Source organism: Aplysia californica, unplaced genomic scaffold, assembly GCF_000002075.1.
Source record: "Aplysia californica isolate F4 #8 unplaced genomic scaffold, AplCal3.0 scaffold00570, whole genome shotgun sequence".
Classification (NCBI taxonomy): Eukaryota; Metazoa; Mollusca; class Gastropoda; order Aplysiida; family Aplysiidae; genus Aplysia; species Aplysia californica.
This window is the reverse complement of record NW_004797840.1, coordinates 331,103-345,583: the sequence shown is the minus strand read 5'-3', so window position 1 is coordinate 345,583 and position 14,481 is coordinate 331,103. Positions and strand designations below refer to the sequence as shown.

The 14,481-nt window shown below is 39.6% G+C and overlaps 2 protein-coding genes across 3 annotated transcripts in view; one reads left to right on the top strand and one right to left on the bottom strand.

Annotated features, from left to right (window-relative positions):
- LOC101864254 (60S ribosomal protein L11) overlaps positions 1–3,131 on the top strand; it is a 10,730-nt gene extending 7,599 nt beyond the window's left edge. For both annotated transcript variants that reach the window (XM_005107029.3, XM_013087299.2), the window contains 2 exons: positions 1,081–1,175; positions 3,043–3,131. In XM_005107029.3, coding sequence (XP_005107086.1) covers positions 1,081–1,175; positions 3,043–3,072 — 125 coding nt within the window. In that variant the 3' untranslated portion in view covers positions 3,073–3,131. The remainder of the gene's footprint in view (positions 1–1,080; positions 1,176–3,042) is intronic.
- Positions 3,132–11,604: 8,473 nt separating this feature from the next.
- Positions 11,605–14,481, bottom strand: part of LOC101864014 — a 10,345-nt gene continuing 7,468 nt past the window's right edge. Inside the window, exon 3 of the mRNA XM_005107028.3 lies at positions 11,605–12,686. Within this exon, the coding sequence (XP_005107085.1) occupies positions 12,526–12,686 (161 nt within the window). The 3' untranslated portion in view covers positions 11,605–12,525. The remainder of the gene's footprint in view (positions 12,687–14,481) is intronic.

Genomic DNA, 14,481 nt, shown 5'->3' with positions numbered 1-14,481 from the left:
TTTTGAAAGCAAAATACTCTTCTCCTAAGCCAAAATGGTAGAAATATTCTGATTGGTTGGAGGTTAGCCTTTTAGCCAATCAGAAATCACTTTAGGAAGCCCCAAATATATAGTTGGAAGGCAGAAGCAGCAGTTTTCTATATGGTCCTATGAGATCGGCCCTGCCAGTTTCATGGCCAGAGTTAAGGTTAAAAAATATTTTTGGCTTTAAAAATTTATTTTTTTTAACAAGTTTTAGTGCAGGCCTGTAAATCGTCCGCCAATAGTCGTAAAAGTGCCAATCTCTAAATCACGCACACACCCTAAAAAGGAACGGCTGACCCACTTCGCGCCTTGCCCACAATAATACCGTACACAAATTGAAGCATCGGTGCCTCGCTTCTGAGACCCAAGCAGTCTCAGAATAGATTTTATTGTTCGGCCGACACGCGGCGTGAGTCGGTGTGCCTTCACCCCGCTCGCTTCGTCCATCTCATCGCTTCCGCCGCAATCTCTCGTTTGCCCCGTTCAGACTCATTTTTGTTCATTGTAATATGATAGTAATTTGAAAATGAGGTCACTATTACTAATATTTATGGGAAATTACTAATTTTCTTCATTACTAAAAACCATGGAGATGGGTTGGTGGCCCTGCCTTGGTTTCGAATTGCACTGACCACAGGTGGTTGTATATTGTAACAGATGGTTTGGAGGTGGGGGGGGGGGTGTTAACTGGAAGAGCATTTATTTTGTTTAATCCCATATTTTTTGTCCATTAAGTCTTTTTGTTTGCTAGTGACTTCATGGGTTTTTGGGTATTTTCTCGAAATCCCTCATTTCCAGCGCTTTCGTCATGCGTGTAAGTAAGCTTACTTTTAAAAAGCTGTTTGATTTGAGTAAGCGTATGATTTCGTTGTCTTTTGGATAGATGGTAGATTATGTATGATCGGTATTTTTTAAGGCCACTGGACTGCTGTTCTTGTGAAATGTGCGCGCGCCCTCCCACCCGCCGACACCGCCACACACCCCATGGGGGGGGGGGGGGGGGTTGTGTGTGTGTTCACCCCAAGCTTTTCTGATTGTATATTTTGTTTCTTGCAGGATTCAACATCAGCCAGAGGAGGAGGAGAAAGAGTGCTATTGGTGCCAACCACAGAATCACAAAAGATGAATGCATGAAGTGGTTTCAGCAAAAGGTTTGTTTTTTTCTAGTAAATACAGTGCTTCCAATCTTCCGAATTTTCATAGAAATTTGTATTTTCTGCCCGTTCCATACTTGCTCCTCCATCATTCTCAACTCCCTCGGTAAAAAAGGTGCGACGGCGTAGGACTACTGAAATTCGGTGACAAGGGATCTGTACTTGCCTTCGCATCGTCTTGTATAAGTTGCGGATATTTACGGTAATTCTCTGGGTAATAAGTTAATGTTATAGAATTCTGACAGAATTCTGAAATCTGCTATTATTTCGCTGTGCCCCATGAATTCATTGCGGATTGGTCAGCAGTACGTTTTTACCTGCAGATTGATCAAAATCTGGTGCACTTTTTGTGCCAATTTCCTCCTTTCTATCGTTCACTCATTCTTTCTGTCTGTCTTTGGGCTTATCTGCGAGTTGATCAAGTAAACTGATTTTAAACAAATTATTGTCTGAAAGAAATTTGTCTTGATCCAGAGAAATTGTCAGTGCGAAGAATCTACGGCGCAAGATTGCAATAAGGGCCGTGGAGAAAGAAAATTTATGCTAATACTTGCTAAAAAATCAAGAATAATTTGAAGTGGTGTTCCAAGGTTGTGACATACAAAGTTCAAACATGGCGGTTGGGGAAAATTAGAATGCATACGCTGGATAACTGTATTGTGAAGGCAATTCATTATTCCCAGGTTTGTCTTCTATCAATGGTGTGATGTCAAATTAATTGAATCATAATAGCAATGGAAGGGGATCCTGCTTTTAAACTTTGCCGACAATGGAAAATGTAGGTGAAAAAATCAAACAAGACAAAATGTTGGTGAAAAAATAAATGTTATGGGTTGTAGGCAATCTCTTCAAACAGGCTCCCAGGTGCCATTTTCAAACCTCTAAAAGCACTAGATATCAATTTCTTCTGGGACTTCGTCCTCTGAACCCCCACTGGGACGCTGTCCCTGGGCCCTGTGGGGGGCTTGGCAGAATTTTACTTACTTATCAGCTTCAGCTGTTGGAAGCACTGTATATTTTGGGTTTGTTATTATCCTTTTTTATGGTAATAAACAGTCCCGTTTTATTTTTTCTTCTTTGCCTTTCCAGTAGTCGCGCCCCCACCCCCTTGCTTCTTGAATATTTCTGCAATAAAACTCTCTGCCATTCTGCCTGCCTTAGTTGTTTTGGGTCAGGGCAAGGTTTGTAGCCTCTATTCCTGTCTTCTGTTATGTGTCTTCCCCACCCTCCTCTCTTGTCTTCTACCTTTGTTTCCAGAGTGATACTTGAGGGGATCATGGCGCTGTTTACATCTTTTACCGAAGTAAATTCATTCAGAATTTATTTTTGTTGTTACAATGTGTTTTGTTGTCCCTCTGAACAGTTTTTGGGCAGGATGTGTGGATTAAGGTGGGGGTTTGTAGGTGGTGGTTGTAAGAAGATGTGACAAATACTGTTTCTGACTTGCAGCCTCGTCTAATGATCATTCTTTTCTTTATTTTAAAAAACTGGATTTTATATTACACCAGGCTACATTCTGGCGTGCCCTGTTTATTTGGGGGGGGGGGGGGGGGGGTTACCTACTTTCTGTGATAACTTTTTTTATTATTGAATTTCAATTTGTGTTACCGATACTGCTGCTGCTTCTGTTGAATTTTCATTGTTCATGCTACTCTTGTTTGTTTCCAGAAGTGTATTCTAAGGTTGCCCAAATATGTGTAGCCAGCTTGGGAGGGGGGGGGGTTATTACTTGATTACAATTTTTTTTTTTTAATGTATCTATTGTTAAGGAAAGAACGTGCTGGTTTATGTTCTTAGTCATTATTTCCACCCCACCCCTTCACCACATTTTGATAACCATTTTTTTTTTCTTCTTTTCTTTCAGTATGATGGAATTATCCTTCCAGGAAAGTGAGCAAGCAGGAAAAATATTATAATAAAAAGGGTCAATAAAACCGCTGATATTGCCCGACATATCCTGAGTTGTTGTGTTTACTGCTGGTTTTGGGTTTTTTTCCCTGTGATTTCATTGTCTTGGTCTAGTGGTCCATATTTGTTTTGTCGAACACAGAAGACTCAAAATCACGCATCCATCAAACTATGCCTGCGGACGCTGCTCCCGCCTCTTAAATTAATTTTTTTTTTTTACCCTCTTCTTCATCTTTGTAAGATCTCCCTCGAACTGCCGAGGCCTGTCTGGTGGAGTTTGAGCCATCCATGTTATACTGTATGTTCAATTGGCTAGGGCTTTGTTTTGTTTTTTAATCTTGTATCTTTGTCTATCTGCTGGGATGTTATATTCCTGTGTCCTTGTTGGCCATGACAGACATGACTCACGCAGCCTGATTCATAAATGATCCATGTCAAGTTGATAAGGGTGTTGAACATGAACATTTACAAGTACAATATAAGACACATATATAGATCTTTGTCTTTGTTGTAGCGAATAGGTGTTCCGCAGTGGCACACAAGACCAAAGTTCAATTCCCATGTTGGGAAGATTTATCAAGTATTCTATCTTTCTGCTGGGACATTGTAAGTTTCTCAATCCGAGTTGATAGAAATGGTCAAAGCCCACCATGGGGGGGGGGGGGGGAGACAGACAGAAGGAAAAGCCCATTTCAATTTGCTGAGAAATATAATAAGATATTGTCTTTTACTGGCTCTCTCTCTCTCACAAACACACACACACACTTTCTCTATCTCTCTGTCATTGTCCCTCTCACACACACACTTTCTCTCTCCTGTGCTCCTCCTTTCCTCATAAATAAAACAAGTAATCTTTCTGTCCTTTCTTTTTATATCACGCATGTATAATATATACATGCGCACACTAGAATACACAAAAGGGCAACAAGAATGGAGGTTAATCTTAAATTTTTAAAAACAGCTCGAGGGCTTACTCTTCTTGGATGTTTTGGTAAGTGCTTACAGCGCTCCCTTTGTGGAGGTACTGAACACTCACAAGTTGTATGCATTTATGCACTCTTCAAACCCTTCGAGTAAAGTGAAAGAACATCCACACGGTGTGTGTGTGTTGGCCTACATCTTGACCACGGCCAAACCCCTGGAGTTGGATCGAACCCAGGTTAAGAACCACAGGAAATAAAGGGTAGGCTACTTCACTACTTGAAACCTATCGAGGAGCTGATTCAAATTCTCACGGTCCATTTTAATTAGAGTTTTATGGCACTTGAAACACAAAGGTCATAAAAGTGCTGAAGATTAAGAGTAAACGTGCAGAGTGGAGGCACCTTTTTCCTGTCTGGCACCAATTCGGGGAGCGGCAGGTTTCATTTACATGGTATGAAAAGCGTTTCGAGCGACAGTGTAGTCGCCAACCTCTCCACCTCCCCTTTTTGAGGTTAGTCCCCTCCAAGCCCCCCAAAAGGTTGGTGACTGAATTTTAACTCAGCACTAAAAATTCTCGCGCCTTCAGTCACCAAACCCCCCTCACTGCGTGTACTCACTAGCACACGATACATAAGGGCTTAGCCAAGCCTTGGGTTTGTTTTTTCTTGTCCGGTACCTTATCAAGCAACTTCCAATTATTATAGAATAGCCAAGATGGATCCTGAACAAGCTTTCTCAACCAATGTAAAACCATCCACTGAAATATTTCTTCTTCCATCTTGTACGGACAGCCTCGAAAATATTTTTACATTGAGAAAATGTAATAACAATCACGAACACTGATTCAAAAGAGTGAAGATGTCAGCCCTTCAATTCATAGGGGACGTCGGGGGAGGGGAGAGGCCTTCACTCTGTCATCGACTTTCCTCTCCCCAAAAGGGGAGTGGAGAGGCTAGGGGCTAGCTCCAGAAAGGTGACTGTTTTTGAGTCTTACTCTTAGTAGTAAGTGTTTTATGGCACTTGCAACACAATAAGGTCATATAAAATTAGCAATTCTCGAAAGGTGGTCGAAGTTGCACTGGGTTTGAGATGTGAGCTCTACTGGGCCTCTCCCTAGTGTTAGCAATGAATGGTTGATATCCAGATGCCAAGAACTGAATGATGAACCTTGCATAGCAGTTTCTCAGGGCTCTGTGTTGTGTATTTTTTGTGTTATGTGCCTATAAAGACAAAAATTGGAACTAAAAATGTTACTACTTACATTGACTGGGCTGGGGAACTCTTTCATTCTGCCCTTCTCCACATCAATGTCAGGTTGTATAATTTTAGGGAGTGCTTATTTAGGCCACATATGGCCTAAATAAGGTAAGGGAGGGGGGTTTAGCTTATTTAGGCCACACATGCTCAAACTACCCTTTTCAGGCAACTGAGTTCGTTCCACTTTCATAATGGTGCACCTTTCTCATTTAGTACGGTTTTGTCTCAGTGTACAACTTATAAATCATAACCATAATGAATATTGTAAAGAACAAAGCACAATACGCAAAATTTTGCTCAATCCCAATGGTTTGAATGAGGGCCAGATTTTTCCTTCAAAGAGGGGCAAAAGCTAGGCTACCATTTTGGCACACTTTGGTCAAGTGAAAAGGTCAAATCCTCCGAATGGACTTCCGAGTTAAATTTGGGGTATAAAAAGAGTGTACACTACGTGGCTGAGTCAAAGTTACAATATCTTTGCCTGAGTGACACTCTCTCGTACTGTCTCGTAGTAGTACATGTAGGCTAGTAGACCTGGTAGTAGTAGTAGCAAAGATCGTGTAGAGAATATTTGGTAGTAGATTCTATCTAACTAGTAGGCAGTTTAGTGAACGTGCTCAGGGCGAATCGGCCTCGATAAGCCCTGTAGACTTTTGTGATCGGCCACGAAGCCTCGTGTTTTGATGGGTCTAGATCTAAACAACTCAGTGTTATTCGCACTGCCACATCCGACAGGCCTAGATCTACATCTTTTTAAAAGGAAAAGAAAGATCATCAAAATGGTTGAATTCGCGTGAAAATCGATTCGGTAGAACTAGAATTATTAAAATTTGCTTCTGAAAACAAGGCAATTTTTATACGAAGGCCATTTTTATAACTCGATGAAATAAAAACTACTGGCTGTGTACTGTGTTATTCTGTATAAAAATAAATTATGAAACTTCAGGACGTATGATTATTTTCCAGCATCTTTTGACGCCTGAGCTGTAGAGGTTGAAGTTTTCACAACACTAATAGATCTAGTAAGAGGGTTAGGTAATAGGGCTTTCCGTAAAAAAAATGCATAGATCTACAAAAGCCGAACCACCAAATCGACCGGGCACCTCGGCACCTCGTTCTTCCCTGCATGCTGTGATAACTTGTTGCTGCGGTATCGCATTATTCAACTATTAATACGTGCGGCTATGGCAATTGGGATGTACTGACTGAAAAAAATTCAGTTTTGTTTTTATTTTACCATATATTTGACTTTAATAGTGCAGGCGATAGCAAGATCTAGATTCCCTGTCTAGAATCAGTAGTAGCAGGCCTATCCTAGAAGCAGCCAGAGAGCCTACAACTGCTAGATCTAGATCTAACTTTTTATTGCTATGCCTTTGGGCTTTGGAATTGAAATAAAACGAATTGCACAGTTCTAGTTACTTTTAGATTCAGCAAGTAACTGTATTTCCAGAGTCAATAATAACAAATCTCAGCATAACAATCACTTTTACTTGTATTAGAATAATTAGATCCAACTTTTTTTTCTAAAATCTGTTTTGCGCAAACTTAATATTTTCTCTACTTGTAGAGCACAGAATTTACATTGTAAGCCTCTGCTCAGTCTTTTAGTATACATAATAAAATACACACACACAAGCACACACACACACACACACATATATATATAGAGAGAGAGATAGAGAGAGAGAGATCTATATATAATCATTTTATGTTGTTTTCGGGATATTTTTAAAACTCTTTTTTTCAACATGTCATAAAATCAAATTGTGCCATTTTCTTTGAAAAGAATAGCATTATCAGTGGACTTTTTAGACAGCGAGTCTCTGATTCAATATTTTTTTTAAAATATGCTAATCAATGAAAATTGAAAATTGATAATAGTTTAGTCTTGTAGAGGATAGGTGGACTCTGGGTCTGCAGAGCGAAATACTAGGTTTTAGGATGTGAACCCCGGAGTCACCATAGTGAAATAAGGTTTGGTTTAAGTAAGGATTGGTGGACCCCGGGGTCAACGTAGTGATAAATAAGCAGGTTTAAGGTGGACCCCGGGGTCTACCTAGCGAAATACTAGGTTTTAGGACAGGGTCACCGTAGTGAAACAAGTAGGTTTCTTTAAAGATTGGTGGACCCCGGGGTCAGCGTAGTGAAATAAGTAAGGTTAATTTTAAAAGGATTGGTGGACCCCGGAGTCACCAAAGCCGTAGAGGAATAAGAAGGTTTAATTAAGGATTGGTGGACCCCCGGGACACCTTGATTAAACCTACTTATTTTACTACGGTGACCGCAGGTTCCACCTATTCTAAAAACCTAACTAGTATTTCGTTAGGTAGACCCTGGGGTCCACCTTAAACCTACTTATTTCAATACGTTGACTCCAGGGTCCACCAATCCTTAAAATTAAACCTAGATCTACATGTACTTATTTCACTACATTGACCCCAGGGTCCACCAATCCTTAATTAAACCTAGATCTACTGATTTCACTACGTTGACCCCGGGGTCCACCAATCCTTAATTAAACCTAGATCTGATTTCACTACGTTGACCCCGGGGTCCACCAATCCTTAATTAAACCTAGATCTGATTTCACTACGTTGACCCCGGGGTCCACCAATCCTTAATTAAACCTATATCTACTTATAATTTTGCTACGTTGACCACGGGCTCCGCCAGTCCTACTATAAAATAAACTGAGATCTACTTATTTCACTATGTTGACCCCAGGGTCCACCGATCCTTAGTTAAACCTAGATCTACTACTTATTTCACTACGCTGACTCCGGGGTTCACATCCTAAAACCTAGCATTTTGTTAGGTAGACCCCGGGGTCCACCTATCCTTTTGGCTAGATAGACCCCGTAGTCCGCCTATCCACTTTTTTAAATAATAAGTGAAAACAATATGCCAGTTGTCATGAATAGTGAAGAAAAATGCGGGGAAAAAAAGACAATGAGGTAGACTATAATTTGTCAAAAAAATTGCAAGTGCAAGTGAAGATCATAAAATAATTTTGTTATTTTCTGGTCATCTTTCCCGGTTTATAAAAAAATTCAAGTGGGCCTACTACTAGATCTATGTATCTGAAGAACATTTTGCTTGCCTTTATTAGCTTTTTTCATGTACATGAAAGCATAGAATATATAGTTTCACACATATGCACAATACCTTGAAAAAGAAAGATAAGGTCATTGTTGTTTTGTTGTTTTTTACGGAATCCATTTTACGTTGAGAAAAGCGGTAAAAACAAGTTTAAAAATTTTAAGAATGCCCATAATATTAGTATTAGGAATCCGAAATTACTGCCTAGTTGGCTTACTCTTTAATAACCATGAGCAGTTAAGAAAAAAAAAAGACAATGATATAGGATTTGTCTAAATATGACCATTAGCAATAAAGATGTTGCCCATTTTGTCCAATTATCCTTGCAGGTAAAATCACCCTGCACTGTACCTCAATAAGTACAAAAGGAATATTTCTGTGACTGTATAAAGGTGTGGCCTAAATAAGGTAAGGGAGGGGGGTTTAGCTTATTTAGGCCACAGGTGTGGCCTAAATAAGGTAAGGGAGGGGGGTTTAGCTTATTTAGGCCATATGTGGCCTAAATAAGGTCACCCATAATTTTATGGTGCTTTCCAAAAAGAGACTATCAAGACCTATAGAACAAGCCAAGAACCATGCTGTTTTGGTATTTTGTATTTGATTGGTGATGATTTAAACTTTCCGTAGTCGGCCGTGATGCTGTCAGTCATCAATAAGGTCAAATTCAAGTAGGCCTACATGTGTCCATTACTTCACTTAAAATTGTCTTTGAGCACTTTCTATGGCTCTATAACTTTATTTATTTAATTTGAGAATTAAAACATGGACATAGAACTTAATCGAAGCAGGGATTTGGGTGGACGAACGTTTTTTCAGTGCGCTGCTCTCTGTCAGTCACTTCATCACAGCCGACCATCGACCCGTATCTCCGAGCGATTAACCAGTGCATGATTTTCTCGCGGTACACTTTTGAATCCCTGACTTAAACTTAAAGTTCCTGCCAGATGTTGAATGTTGATTTCCTCAGTCTGATCATGAGGAGAAGCCAGAGGGTAAATGTTCGTTGTCTGTCATCAAATTCCAACCATCACGACCGACCAACACATCACAACCAACAATAAGTAATTAAGTAAATGCTCTTGGCACAAAACTGAAATTCATTTCGCTTGGTTTGTTTTCAGTTTTACTTCCCTTAGTTTTCCATGTGTTTCATTTTCATCCAGGTTCAAATGCACGTTTACACTATCCTCTCAGGTCGTAAATGGCTTTTGATTGAAAAATGACTGACACAGACAGGTCTGTCATTATCACAACCACCCGAATAAACGTTTTTTGTACAAAAGTAGATGATTTTAGGTTTCCAAGGTGTTGTATCGATAATCGGGTGCTATCCGCAGTTCACATGCCATTGTATATGGGAAAAAAATGATAGTGCCTGAAGCAATTAACAGTTGGCCGTGATGGACATTGATGACAGAGCTCATTATAAATTAAATCATGCTCAACTTCTGTAGCCTCTGTGTTGGGTTTGAACTAGAACAACTGTTGAAACATCTATCTAGATCTATCATTTAGATTTGACAGATATATTACTTTTCTATGTCTAGAACCTTCTAAATCTAGCTAGTAATTGCAGATAGAGACCTTTAACTTTAGAAAGTCCTGGTCCCAAGTCACATCTTAAAGAATCTTAAATCGTAAGGCATGAATGTGGGAAGGGTGTCTTTGCATTATAAATTCTTCTCATGGTCGTTAACTGTTAGAAATTTGATATCCCTTACATTTTGGTATGTTTTTTTCTGCGCCAGAATGGTCCTGAACGATACGAGGCTTACAGAGAGAGAGAGAAACTGTATGACCAACGGTGACAGAGAGAGAAACTGTATGACCAATGGTGGCGGCCTGGAACTGAAGAACAAATTGAACGGAAAAGAGAAAATGTTTGCTTCAATTGCTACACCCAATTCTATCTTGTTTTGCATCATTACAACTCGCATATATGTCAGCATTACTCTTTAATTGATGTACTGAAAGGATTGTAACTTACAGGCTTACTATTCATAGTATTGTCTGTATTGAAGGTTGCAGTCTTAGCAAAGGCAAAATTGATTTTTTAGCTTTACTGTAGTCAGCTAATGAGTACAAATATCATGATTGAACAGGTCTAGATGTTTAAAATTAGCTACTGTCAAAATTAGAAAAATTGAAAGATTGGTTGCTGTCGTCTGTGACTGGTGACTGACACAAAGCGTGGGGTACCGTATAGAAATAACTCATTTGATATAAAATATGGTATCCAGCTCATATCTATTCCCAATATTAGTTCTTTTTTTCTAATTCCATGGTGTTGAAAGTGTTCGATTTGTTTGAAAATGAAAAATTTTGTCTGTCATCAACACAGCCGACCAAATCCAGATGGGTCATTTTATGCGCAAACCTCAAAGAGCAGTGATTTTTTAGTGTTGTTTTCTTATGTATCAATGCTTGTAGGCCTACTTATCCTGTGTGAAGTTTCATTGACTTTTGACCAAGTTTAACTTTGGGCCCTTGTGTAACAAAATTGGGAGCACCTTTTGAGAATTGCTCAAATATAAGTGCCAAAGATTAGAGGTGTTACAAGAGAAGTAACAAACACAAAAAGAAGGAAGGGAGACTGAGACAATAGATTTTTTTATAGAAAAGAAGGAGCAAACCACACCAGAGCACCCGTCAACCACCCACTCACATGGCCCGACATGTAATTGTTTGCTGTATTAGTATTACTCTCACTACTCTGTCTCGGCCCAGGTTGGCCCTCACCACAGGCACAAGGAGGCCACCTCCTAAATTTTTTTCCTTTCTTTGTAGTAGAGGGTATTACGGCGCTCGCAACTGCATTAGGTCATATGAGCGCCAGAAGATTAGAGGTGTTACAAGAGAGTAACAAACATAAAAAAGAAGAAGGGGAGATAAGGACGATAGATGTTTGTTGATAGGAAAGAAGAAGCAAACCACATCAGAGCACCCCGCCAACCACCCACACCTCCTAAATGATCTAAGGGAACCCATGATCTAAACAGTGTCAATGGGTGTGTAAAACAAAACATCTTTGTATCTCAGTAAAAGTCTACTTGACACGTGACCATTAGCCAGTTTCATTCTCCGCTTGCTCCAAAGGGAAGGCGTTTTGGTACACAAGTCTATCCTATACAAACTTTGTGAGTTTTGTCTCGAGTTATGCGCAAAAAAAAAAATCACAAAAAATGAAAACAAGGCTACAAATTACAAACAACAGTGAGAAAGGCACTGAATTTCTATATATATATCATTCCATAAGTTGAAAACTTTATTTCTGATCTAACAATACTGTGAACCAAAGAAAACACTTTCACTTTCAGTACACATATTTTCAGTCAGTTCAATGCAATGAAACCGTATGATAAAATGTATGATGTTACTATGTACCATCCAACACAACCATGCACAACAACACAGCAGCAGAGTCACACACTTACTACCAAGCGCTAGATTCTAGTAATTTTTAGAATCTTTCACGACGCATCCCACGGGTACAAATAATATAACAGTATATTCAGACCACTCACGTAAAACTGTCATACGTCACTTTTCAAAATGGTGTTAATGCAGTCTTACAGACTTACACCAAACTCAAACAGTCACTATATATATTTATACACAAACAAGCATATTAACAACCACCCTATTCCTGCAGCGTCTACACAAAATCATTATGTCTAAACTGTGACGATGACTGGTAGTAGTGGTAGGTCCTACACCTTTACTTTCCCTCTGTTGTTTTCTTTCTTTCACTTTCACTTTTTCCCTGCACAAAATAAATGACTTCTTTTATTTCTGTAATGTGCTTCTTTTTACTCAAACAAACAAACAGGCAGTCTTACCTTAGCAGTCAAAATACAAAATGCTTTACGACAACCCATCCCACTCCAGCGTAGTCAAAATACACGCTATTTTGCATGACTTATCACAGTCAAAATATCTGGTGTCATGCCAATCAAATCGACTCCAAAATTGTTGAAGCACATACAATATCTCCTTCTGAATGAAAAGGACTTTGAAGCTAAGTTGAATGAAGTTGATCTTTTCAACTCAGATATTATATTATAGTGTATATTATCTAAGGACCTTTGAAAAACAAGTCTTAAAAACGATAAAAACAGGGGCATGTAGGAAGTCCCTCCAGAAATTACAGCTCTCGCTATCTCCTCTTGCCTTTGCCTTTGACCTTTGCACTTTTTGTGACCAGCTCTGGGCTCTCGTTCTTTTTCAGGTCCTTCTCATCAACATACTCAAACAGATAGTCTAAGATCTCCAGTTTTGTCAAATTCATGGTCTTGAACAAAACCTGATGGCCGTCATCTGAAGAAAAAATAAACAAAAAAACTTCAAGTAGGGTCTATGCCTTTTTTGTCAGTCGTAACACAATAGCTACACAAACAGACACAATAGCTCATTTCTAAGTCTGAGCACTGATTTAGTTTTAGTACATTCGACAGTGCTTGCAACACAAATCAGTCACATAAGTGTGGAAAAGAGTAACATACACCAAAAAAAACCCAGGACACCAGTGGATGAGAGTAGGCTTCAATGTATTTTTCAAGAACCTAAGGAGTTTGCTCAAAATCAACTGAGCCACAGTAGATGGCTAAAAAACCCCCAATTAAATTCCATAGAAATAAAAGTAAAAGAAGGAAGCACAGTAGAGCCCACTGGACAAACCTCTGTACAAACGGCCACTTCCCATTTCTTCCCTCAAGTAATACATGTATTTACAATATAATGACACTATGTAAGACAAACACTTTTCTCATTGACAGTGGGTGGTCATCTTGGACAGGTTCGACTATATCAGGCTATCCAGATGTACACAAGTGGGCTGATTCTTTTGCAAGTCTTTTACTTGGGTTTTAGTATTATGAAATAATATGAGATGTGAGTACACTTTCTATGCTAAAACTGCCGCTGGAACAATCAGTATGGATACCTTGCGGGCCTTGGTGTTGAGAAGAACTGAGCACTTATGAACCTGTCCGGTGTGCGATGGCGTTGTTGCTCAGGACAGGTAAATACAGGTAAATAACTAAAACTAAAACTTATAGTGCTGTCTGCTAAACAAAAAGCCAGATAAAAAAGCAACTTCCACCAGACAACAAACTCAGCAACCTTTAATGCAATAAATTCACCAACTAAATGTTTTATAGACGATTCAAAATCATAGCGAATACTGAAGCTGCGTCCCATTACAACACTACAGATGATGTTCAAATTCTGTCTACGTGCATTTTTCTGACATAACAACATCACCACACCCTAAGATTACGTGTGTGTATGATTATGAAAAGTCGGGGTGATAGGGAGGGGTGGGTGTAAGAGTTATCTTTGAAGTTGAAGTTTAACCCCCCCCCCCCCCTTAAAATTCAGTAAACAGCAATCTCCCCCTGACAGCAACTAAGGCATGCTTCCAAAGGGGGCTGATGCTAGGCAGACACCACTGTACTACAGTGCAGCCTCTCTGTAATGACATTGTCGGGACCAGAAAAAAATGTCGTTATAAAGAGGCAACCAAAAATTACAAATGTTACACAGGAAAAAAATCGGGACCTGGGCACCATGTTGCTATACAGAGGATGTCGTGATATCGAAGGTCATTATAAGGAGGCTGCACTGTATAAAAGAAAAAGCCCAGCACAGACACTGTTTGTGAGTGTACTTTTTTCCCCATATTTTTTTTTGCAGGGGGGTGGGGGTGGGGGGCATTACTCAATGGCGACCGGGAGTGTTTACTTTGCATTATTCATGCGACTGTGAGCCTGTGTGTGTGAGTGCAAGCATACTATTGTGTGTGTGTGAGTGTGTGTTTGTGGTGAAACACGAAATCAATGTGCCAGGATCTGGCAAATAAATATGAAGATCTATCTTATCTTATACAATTTCCTATTTTACTCACCAAGCACTCTTAAAATATGGAGTCATTGTGGAGGTAAGTTTGACCTCACTACAAGTATAACAACAAGAAGCACTGTGGAGTCCTCTTTAACTGAAATCTGCAGGATCGCCGGATTTTGGGTCGGTGGTACTCAGGAACTCTGTCTGATAGGAGTCAAGGCGTGGAAATCATGATGCAGGCTGAAAATGGGCTGAAAGCAATTGACCA